Source organism: Sardina pilchardus, chromosome 2 (genome assembly GCF_963854185.1).
Source record: "Sardina pilchardus chromosome 2, fSarPil1.1, whole genome shotgun sequence".
NCBI classification, from domain to species: Eukaryota; Metazoa; Chordata; class Actinopteri; order Clupeiformes; family Clupeidae; genus Sardina; species Sardina pilchardus.
Genome location: NC_084995.1, coordinates 21,135,372 through 21,146,749, shown reverse-complemented (window position 1 = coordinate 21,146,749; position 11,378 = coordinate 21,135,372). Strand labels below are relative to the sequence as shown.

At 41.4% G+C, this 11,378-nt stretch overlaps 1 protein-coding gene across 1 annotated transcript; it reads left to right on the top strand.

Annotated features, from left to right (window-relative positions):
• The first annotated feature begins 5,567 nt into the window (after positions 1-5,567).
• Positions 5,568-9,389, top strand: crybb1l2 (crystallin, beta B1, like 2). Its single transcript, XM_062555164.1, has 6 exons — positions 5,568-5,623; positions 6,229-6,335; positions 7,145-7,263; positions 7,555-7,687; positions 8,065-8,207; positions 8,523-9,389. Exons 2-6 carry the CDS (start codon positions 6,234-6,236, stop codon positions 8,692-8,694), a joined length of 669 nt encoding a protein of 222 aa, XP_062411148.1. The 5' UTR covers positions 5,568-5,623; positions 6,229-6,233; the 3' UTR covers positions 8,695-9,389.
• The last annotated feature ends 1,989 nt before the right edge of the window (positions 9,390-11,378 follow it).

The following is an 11,378-nucleotide window of genomic DNA, read 5'->3' as shown; positions in this document are numbered from 1 at the left end:
CAACCCACTGCTATCTGTCCATTAAAAAAAAAAAAAACATACTAAACTTTTACGACTTGCTCGTCTTCTAATAACTTCCAATTAGTGCCCTTACACTTGAGATATAACTGTTCAGCCTCCCACTGGAATGGATACAGTTTAACATTTTAATTAGCTTGCCTGCAGTTTGCATTACTGCCACTACACAGTATGATGACTGAGGATGGGTTTTTTGTTGCTGTCAGGTGGTTCAGTTTTGCTACCACAATGTGGAACTTCTATGTCTGTATACTTTTGTTTAGTGTGCACGTTATATATGTCATTTATGTTGTCTTCACTGTCAGCTACTCAATGATAGTCTATGTCCTCTTATGATATAATCAGGTAAGACTATTAGGCAACAAAAAATTAAAAGCTGAACATTAACCCTTAGATGCATAAGTGGGGTCAAAAATGACCCCAGAGGTTGTTTTCTTGCAGTATCTTCTTCATTTTAATTTTTTTTCATTTAACCTTCTATGTATTCCTCAAATAGGTTGTCTTTGACATGAGGCCATTTGGATTTGTGTCTAACTGTTATATTTTTAAAGTAATTTAATGTTTTGTATCAGTACCACCGATCCGCATAGGTGGGGTCAAAAATGACCCCAAGCATTTTCTATGGAATTTCAAAAGTTAACCCTAGGATCTTTTGATTTTTATCAACTGTGGCAGTCAGGTATACATTTACTGTTGATTATCACATCTCATATCAGCAGTTTCACCATCCTGGAGGCTATTTTTACACAACAACATAAATCTAAGTATCATCATATAATGTGGCGGCCAAGCGTTCATAGCGACGTCGCTTTTTGATCCTTCGATGTCCGCTCTTCCTATAATTGTGAAGCAGAATTCACCAAGCGATATTTACAGAGGGATTTGTTGATATAGCGTTCTTGGCCTGATTTGTATGACTTTTTATGCCTAAAAATAGGGCAAAAATCCATTTTTTTAAGCCAATTGGCAGTACCTTCTGATTTACTGGATAACAAAAGAAGATATTCATAATCACCTCTGTAAATGTTTTTTTATTTGATATATTAACACTACAAAAAAAATATTTTCAACCTGGCTTTTTCCAATGGTCAGATTCTTTGCATCAAAACATATATGCAAATTAGCGCATATTTAATTAGACACGACCTAATTAGCATATTTAAACATAAATACAGAAAACTTGCAATACGTTTTTTTCTCCTATTTATGTGAGTATTCAACTGGTAAAGTTTCATGAAGATATCTCTAAGTTTAAAAATTTACCCTATTCACCTATGTTGAGATAATTTTAAAAGCTGTTTTGTAATAAAATGTTAATTAAAGTGATGCATCAATATGTCCAACATGAAATAAAAACATTTTAGACAAATATATAATAAAAATCATCATCTTTAACCAAAATGAGAGACATTATTTGAGATTACAGCAAAAAACGCATGCATTCTAATTGGGGTCATTTTTGACCCCACTCATGGAAGAGTGTAGGTATTGGTAGCCTATGCATCTAAGGGTTAAAAGACTACAATATAACAGCCAGGTCCACACATGTGAAACTGGCCAAATATACGCCACCTCTATCAAACATGAGATAATGATGGTGAGTGAATAATCTCTGCACATAGTATACAGTAATACAATTATTTAGCTTCAAAACCAGCTAAATGCCACTCTCTTCCTGGTCTGAGATTGCGAGTTGTAGGCAAAAACCTATAGGAGCATGATTTCAAAACAACATGCTAATTTAAAAGAAAGGTGGTCAGATGGATTTAGAGGGTTTTGCATCTGAACTCTTCATATACTGAGCTAATACCAGCTGAGACTAGAACATGGCAAGTGAATTTAACAGTGATTCCAATCATGTCTGGGAGAGTGGGTTTAACAGATCCAAGTAACACCATCAAAGCGGTCTGTCCAAAAAAATCAATATCAGGATAAGGTGTAGAGCGTTTAATCTCTTAGGGTTCTGAGCAAGATACATAAAGACACAGGTGCCAATTAAGGTGTCAAATAATGGACCAGTTGGCTTTAAATGACTCTAACACACATTTATACATATACATACACAAACACAAACACAAACACACACAGACACAGCATACACTACATGCAATTCTGCATAGGGAATTATGTGTCATACATTATGACCTACATCTTAGCCAGCCCATCAGTCTTTTCCCTCTTATCCAGACATTTCAGGGAGACAAAAAGATGCAGATCAACTCATCCTTAATTTACTACACAAATCATTATTATGGAATCCCTTGTCTTTGATTTTGTAGGGAGCATTTAGCTTACCATCACAATGGGGCTTAGTTCACTTAACACCATCCTCAACTCAGCTGTGTTGGCATCATTAGCCAAATGTTCCCCATGTGCTAACTAGCTCTCGCTGCTCTCCCCTCTCCCCTTTGTGTTGGGCACGTCTTTAAAGCTGTATCGTTAAGCCTTAGTTTGTCACCGCATTCCTTTGAACTGGGATATGGAACTTTCCATTTTAATGATGTGGCAATACATATAGTTACATATTATATGTCACTTATACAACTCCTACTGCCTTACCATGGCACAATCTGAGTATTGTGTCTCATATGTCAAAGTGTATGTATCATAAATGCTTATATGATGACGTGCAGATACACTTATTATCATTATCACCCATAGTGCTGTAGCACTCTGATAGTCACAGATGTACTGACTGTCTGGCTTCAATACATGTGTACTCACCATCACAGCCACTGCATCTGCGTCCTGTTTAGTTTCTCTCCTTTTCTTCTCCTTTTTCTGACCTTCATTCTCCTTCTCTCCTCCTCCTGCCTTATAACCCGGCAGGCCTTTCGAACCAGCCTCTGCTCAAGGTTGCTCCATTCTGAAAGGGATTATTATTTCTCTTCCGCTATTTGCCACTGTGACCAAATGTTTGTGAAAATGGCAAAGCAGAGAGTTGAGAAGGTCTCATCATTTCCAGCATTTCAAAAATTCCAAAATGCTTGTTGTTTTGAGAAATGGTGTCTTGACAGTGAGATGCAGTGAGATTTAACATTTTAATACAATAATTCATAGATTGTAGAAATGTATTCATGACTGTGAATGTAAATGGTCATTTTGAGAAATACTGTCTCACTGACTATTCTTTCCAGGTATTCAAGTGAGCACATTCTTCGTCATAATTTTCAGATATTTTTTTCATTTCTATCAGGTATCAATTAATTACCATCAGTCGTGACCAATCAATCTTCCTATCACTCAGTCTTAACAGCAAAAAAAAAACACATTAACAAAGAAGATGACAAAGCTTTTGGAGAACCTCTGGTGCTCAGGACCACTGAGGATGTGGTTGGAATATAAAGACACCAGATAGGCTGTGTCAGTGCATATACAGAATGTTATGTATAGAGTATGTTTCCATTCCGTATATTATGTACATGTAAATTACGGCATATTCTGAGTAGCTCTGGCAAAGATGTATGGCATATGATGCATTAGGGACTGACTGATGGTTCGGCATTCATGACACAAAAATAACAATATCAGCAGATGTGATGCAGTAACCGAGCAACCAAAGACATGAGTTTAGCCTGTGTAGTGTAGATGCTTTCAAGGGTGTATCTCAGTGGCAATGTGAGTGTTCCTGTGAGATTAATTTAGCCTGTCATTCATTTGGTGTTGATCCATTCTATTGTAGAATGTTTTTACAACACAACAGCTGTAATGGCATACGCTATTCTGCATTATCTTGCTGAATACTGCTGTGTTGGATGATGCATGCAATACTTTATCATAATATCCTTTCCCCTCACCTTTGGGGTTTGATTGTTGCAAATGAGCTTATTGGGTATCTTCACATGCCAGTTTCTGCCTGTTTCTGATGAAATCCCAAAATAGCATTGAGACTGCCAAAATATGCATTTGTGCGCAATGTTTGTTTTAGAGCAAATAAGACAAATATTAGTTGAATATTTGTTATACTTTATCAATACTCGGTGTGAACGGTGTGATGTTTATGTTTTATATGTAACTTATGATGTAAGTGAATAATTGATAGGACCCCAGGAAGAATAGCTGGTTGACCAGGCTAATGGGGATCCCAAATAAAATCCTAAATCCTAAAACTCTGTGCAGCAGATTTAGAAAATACAATAAACCCAAGATCAGTCACTAGTGTGCTATATCATACAAATCCATATCCAATATGCCAAACTGACTTGCAAATTAAGTAACGTCCCCATAATTAAAATGATAGATATACAACATTTCTAAATGTGAAATCAAGACCCCATTAAGGCCCGAGTTAATTTGTCTCTATTTTAATTGGTCTGTTATGTACTTAGTCATCATAAACTTCAGATATATAAAGGTGTCACATAAATATTTTGTGGGTTGTCATGGCAGCAGTGGGTCTCTCTCTCTCTTTCTCTGGCATGTGTCTGTATGAGGACCATTGCTTATGACACTCATCTCTAGTTTACTTTCTGCCAAACTCAACTATTTCAAATATTTCACATTAAATGTTTGGGTTTGGCTAATTGTCTGGCGGTGCTGTGAGACAGGTCATTTTATGAATAAGCCCTACTTTGTCTTCTTTGAGTATGGTTTGGTCTTGAAATGGCCAAGAGTGGTTTTGGATGAAGTTGTGTTTTTGTGAAGACTTTAGTCTCATCTGGGCATGGGTTCAAGTCATCTTTGGTCTTAACAGGGACAGGTTGGGAGTGGGGAACCACAACAACTCAATTCTCAAAATTGACCATGTTCAACACATCAGAAGCTCTTGAAGACCCAACCCTTCCAAGGTTTCAGGGGACAGTCCCCGTTTTTGGTTGCCTGTCCCCGGGAAAATACAGAAAAACTACCTATGTCCCCGCTTTTTAAAGATAAAACTTCTGTATCTCAATCAGATGGATAGTCAAACTGAAAATGTCCCCGTTTTTTACCACGTTTTTGGGATTGTGTCCCCGGTTTTGGTCTCGGACATCTGGTCACCTTATTCCAAGGGTACCTCCTGACCTAATATTTCTAACAATCTAACACACCTAGCACTTAGCATGCACTGCCCTTTCTTCTCTCCTCTACCTCCCACTTCTTCTACCACGTTCTCTTGCGACTACACTTTAACTAGTACTTCTTACTAGATCAATGTAGCCTCCATTGCTACCTAAGGTCTGTATTGTAACTTGAACGCTAATTCCCCTTTTTCGTAAGTTCCTTTGGATGAAATATTGTGGTAAATGAATCAATGTAAATGTAAACACCAAATTACTAAATGCAATTGTAAATGTAAACAACTCTTTATCATGTCTTTCTCTCCATCACCCCTTCACTCCTCTCCTCTATACATTTTATGCATCCCTCTGTCCACTCTCTCCCCTTTCTCTCTCTCTCTCTCTCTCTCTCTCTCTCTCTCTCTCTCTCTCTCTCTCTCTCTCTCTCTTTGATGATGGGGTGAATTCTATTCTTTGGCTACTGTGAGCTCAGCGGGTTTGTTTCTCTGGCCCTAATCCCTGCACGCAGAGCGCCAGCGTATAAAAGCCTGGTGGCCCCCCAAGCCTTCACTCACACACAGTCACTCAGACTCGAGAGAGCACCTACTCCCCTACACACAGCCACAGAGGTAAGAGACACGCATCGCAAAGCAACACATACACATACAGAGATAGCCAGGGAGCACAGCATGGCATCCATAAAAAGAACAAAATCAAGCAACAAAAAAAAAACTGTAAGCAGAAAAAGAGTAAAAAAGAAACTAGATATGGTGGAGTGTTGAATACAGCAAAACATTGTATTATCCACTTCTATATTTGAACAAAGTTCCTCAGTTTGGAAAAAAATACATTTATAACAGTGACAAATATTGTTTTGTGTTTTAAAGATCATACAAATTAATTGCAATATTGTTTTGTTGATTTAGATTTGTGGTAGGGCAGGACAAGTTTACCATTAATACCATATTGACAATTTGATTCAGCTATTACAGTACTATTCGTTTGTCAACAAACAACAAAATTTAGTTCTGAACTGTTATCAAATATATCTTCAATTATTTGAGGGCTTTGTGAATGTTTTTATATTTATTCTTTTATCACTTACTCTCAGTTACGGTCTTTCCTTAACACATGATTAGATTTAAGTTTAGATGAGTAAGCGTATATCTCTTGCACCATGCGCCACACCCTTGTAAAAATGGCCTCCTTGCTTTCTGTTGTCCCTGCGCTGCAGTCATCATGTCTTCCAGCGGAGAGAAGTCCAAGGCTGCCTCCCAGACCGACGGGAAGGCCGCCCAGGGCAGGGGTCAGAGGCCAGAGCAGGGCATGATGTCCTACAAGGTAAAACACACACACACACACACACACACAAACAAAGAAATACACACACGCACACACACACACACATACACAAACACATACACACACACAGACCCACACATACAGTAATCACACACACACACTCACACACAGACACACACACACACACATAGACATACACACACATACGCCCACACACACACACACACACAGACATACACACACATACACACACACACACACACACACACACATACACACACACACACACACACACACACTGACACAAACACACACTCTCTCTATTCTCTCTATAATCTCTTTCATCCTCTCTTTCTCGCTCTCTTTTATACTTTTACAAACTCATGCACACAGAGAGTCTTTCTCAAACAAACACTGGTTCACTTCACACACAGCTACATTATCCTTTTCTTTCACATACACACAACCAAACAGACCATTCATACACTCACAAACAAACAAACAGACAATCACACACACACACACACACACACAAGAAAGTGCACATGCATACACACACACACACACACACACACACACACACACACACATTAACTCACATGGACACATAGAGCAAAGACAAACACAATGCAAAAAAAAAAAACATGCCTCCTTAAGAAAGTGTAGGCTCCGGTTGGACTGATGACAGTTGCCATAGCTATGTGTGGAGGAGTTTCAGATCGTATGTGTGTACAGAGTCTGTCTTATGCAACTGTTAGTTAATCATTGTTGTTTGAGTTCATCTCTTCTCGACTTCATCTCTTCTCTCTGAGTCTGACCTGATCCTATCCACCTCCTTTTGTGTGCAGATGTGCGTGTTCGACCAGGAGAACTTCCAGGGCCGCTGTATCGAGATCACCAACGAGTGTATGAACGTGTGTGACATGGGCATGGACAGAGTGCGCTCCCTGCGTGTGGACTGTGGCCCGTGAGTGTCTCCCTCCCTCTCTCACACAAACAAACACACACACACACACACACACACCCACACACACACACACACACACACACACACAGAGAAAGCAACAGACACAGATGTATACTGTATGTGTAGATGTGCATCAGCTCTTTCCCTCTATCAAATCTATCCTGAATGGTGATCTGAGAGTGGAGTTGTTTCAGAACCATATATACAATCCTACTGAAGATATGTGCTCTCAAATCATCTCTCTCTCTCTCTCTCTCTGCCTCTCCCCCCATCTCCCGGTCCCGTGGCTAGTTTCGTGGGCTACGAGCAGATGAACTTCTGCGGTGAGATGTACATCCTGGAGAAGGGCGAGTACCCCCGCTGGGACTCCTGGAGCAACTGCCAGAAGAACGACTACCTGCTCTCCTTCAGACCTGTCAGAATGGTACTGCCACTCCTCCTCCTCCTCCTCCTCCTCCTCTTTCTCTTCATTCTCCTCTTCTTCTTCTTCCTCCTCCTCCTCCTCCTCCTCCTCCATCCTCTTCCTCCTTGCTCCTACTGCCTGTAGTCACTGATCTTTTCATCAACTGGACCTTCTTCATCGGTCTGTCCATGAGTTACATCACAAGTGCCTTATAAATCAATTTGCGCTCATATTTTGATCCTTTTTTTTAAAAAGAAGATAAGATTGTTTTGTGTCTTGAGCCATGTTTATCTATCTCTCTCTTCCCATGCCACTATGCTCTCTATAGCCATGACCTCTATCTCTCCTTTTCACTGCTCTCACCTCTAAACTCTCCCTCTTGCTTCTCTGTGTGGCAGGACCCCGAGAAGCACAAGATCTGTCTGTACGAGGTTGGAGAGTTCAAGGGTCGCAAGATGGAGATCATCGACGATGATGTCCCCAGCCTGTTCTCTTATGGCTTCACCGACAGAGTGGGCAGCATCATGGTCAGCTGTGGAACGTGAGTCCCTCTTCACACATCATTTGCATCACCACTTGAAGTAGAAAACATGCAAAACATGAGTGTTTATGAGATGGTTTTTGATCTTTATTTTCTTTATCTTTTCCCCTTTTTGGCTATTTCTGTCCCTCCACCTCTTGACTGTTTTCATATCTCTTTCTCCTCTTTGTGCCTGCTCTCTTTCTCTCTCACACACACTCATGCTGCCTCCTGCGTCATCTCTTTCATTCTCTGTCCTTCTTTTATCTTTCATTCTTTACCCCCTTTTGCTTTCATCTCTCCCGGGCCATCTTCCGATCTTTTCTCTGTCATCAGCTGGGTGGGCTACCAGTTTCCTGGTTACCGTGGCAGCCAGTACCTGCTGGAGAAGGGCGAGTTCAGACACTTCAACGAGTACGGCGCCCGCTGCCCCCAGTTCCAGTCCGTGCGCCGCATCCGCGACATGCAGTGGCACCAGGAGGGCTGCTACACCATGGCCAGCAAGTGAGGGATCCGGAGGGCGAGAAAGAGAGGGAGCGCGGGTGAGGGAAAGGGAAGAGAGGGGGGAGGAGGAGGAGAAAGAGGAGGATGCGGTGAAACGAGTGGACGACGAAGAGTGGCAGGGGGAGGCGGAGGAGGAGGAGGAGAAGAAGGAGGAAGGGCCAAGAAGGAGAGGAGGACTGGCCCGTAGCCCCTTGGCTAAAGGCGACACCGCCTCTAGTCCGAGGGAACCAGGGAGGCAGCGATGGAGAAGGGAGGGAGGGCGACATTAAAACGAGTTCAGCAGTGAGGGTCAGGGACACGATGGGCTATATTGGCACACGCTACGGAGCAATGTTCCCTAAGAGAACCCAAGAAAACAAGGCCAATACGGATGTGTGCGTGAGGAACTGACCATCTGTGGGATGGCTGCCTCCTTTGTTCTTCCTACCCTCCATTCTTCACCTCTCAAGTTCTCCTCTCTTCCCCACCTTTTCACTCTCCCTTTCCTCCCTCTCTTTCTCATCCTCCTTTATACACACTTGTCACTATCGTGAAAAAGTGAAGCAACCAATGTGAAGAGGCCACTGGCTGTGTGATTGGCCAGAGGTGATGACTGGCAGGCAAGGGACAGTTTTGGGGAGGGGGGTGCACCGCCTGTAAACCAAACCCGCTCCCTTTTCAATCAGTAATAATACTAATAAAAAAAATCAACACCCAAGATATTGTTTCCTGTTTTCTTTTGGTGTTTTTGGCCATTCTGTCCAGACTAGATCATGTGAAAATAGTTTGTATTCACACTCACACAAATTTGTATTGTATAGTATTCACACACACACACACAAATTAAATTGCATGATGTTGTATACAAGAGAAACACTGTCTGTGTTCTTATTCTTAATCAGTTGTCTGTAATTATCTTGCACTAGTAGTAAACACTACATTGTCTACTTATGAAGCTTCATAATATTTCTATATGGAAAAGAGATTATTAAAAATGTGCTCTCATGTTTAAATGAGCTGCGGACGATGACAATGGTGACACATTCAGTGGGGCTCTGCACAGCTCTGATGAAGCAGGGTCCTTTTCAGTGCTTCCAGTAAAAATAACCCTTTATCTTCTAATCAGCCTTGTCATGTCCTTTTGTGCGATGGCGGCTGACGTCTGGGGGTGGAGGGTAGTCCTGTGACAAACATCCAGTTGTTTGTATCTCAGCTACCAGGCCAAAATTACCTTTAACACTGTGCCAATCTACAATTAAGCACAAGATGGTGAGTGCTAAGTGATTGCATAAAGCTGCATATACTTACTGTACACACAGCTTCTGAACAATGTCATTCTGCCAACACTTTGGGACATGCTCATGTGCGTACGGGTGCACCTGTGTGTGTGTGTCTGTGTGTGTGTGTGTGTGTGTGTGTGTGTGTGTGTGTGTGTGTGCATTAATTAAAAGTATTTAGCTTGGGAGCAGATTGCTGACTCTCTACACTGTGCCAATCAAGCTTAATTAAGAAAACTTGTTTTTTTATTTATTGTTCTCAGTACACTTAAAAGGTGTTTGCGAAATGTTTTTTGCTAAATGAAAAACTTTCCAAAATGCATTAGTTCAGTGTATTGGATCAGTATCTCCTAAAGATGATGTTAATGAAGAGCTGGACTGAAGTGTGTTTTTTGTTTCCAAAATAACATTTTGTGCATAAAAAGCAGATTTGTGTGTGTTAATCAATATCATTCACACACATTTTGTCTTTTCCTCTGTTGTCCGCTACTCTCATAGATGATTTGTGAAAAAAGACAGAATGCTAAACTTTCTCTTCCACTTTCTCATTTTAAATCAAAAGACAGAAACAGATAAATGGATGGACGTTGTTTGGATGGATAGATGAATGGATATAAATAGATGGATAAAAAGTAAAGGGTCGATAACCCAGCACAGATCCTAGAAAGAGTGATTGTTTGAGGCAGAACACCTACATTGAGCTCCGCCTGAGGCTGGATAGCTAAATTTGGAACATTCCCCCATTGACGTCAGAAGCCCCATAGGCCACAGCTCTGCTGCATGCTGATGGCAGGGGCAAGCCACAGCACAGGGCTTAGCCAATTCAGCGGCAGCTGTGAGGTTGTGGGTTGTGATCAGTTGTTTCTTCTGTGAATCACGTACCAACCTCAGGTTGTCACAGCGGGATATGGATTCAAAATCGTGTGTGTGTGTGTGTGTGTGTGTGTGTGTGTGTGTGTGTGTGTGTGTGTCTCTGTCTGTCTGTCTGTCTTGTCTGTCTGTCTGTCTCTGTGTGTGTGTGTGTGTGTGTGTGTGTGTGTGTGTGTGTGTGTGTGTGTGTGTGTGTGTGTGTAGGTGTGTGTAGGTGTGTGTGTGTGTGTGTGCTCTCCTCTGAAGTTCAGCCCACAGCCACTAGAGGACAGGAGATAGCTCAAGCTCAAACACAAACTCCTGTGTGCCCCACCCTCCCCATCTCACTCCATACATTTCCCTCCGTCTAGCTCTCCCTCATCAAAGCTAGACAAAGTCACGTTCAGACACAACTCTTTCGAGGTACCAAAGTCACAATCTTTCGAGGTACCAAAGTCACATTCAGACACTCTTCCGAGGTACCAAAGTCACATTCAGACACACTTTCAAGGTACTTTTCTCAGACTACAAGTCTGTGTATCGGGGAAGGGAAAAAAATCTCTATAAATAAACACTGACATCA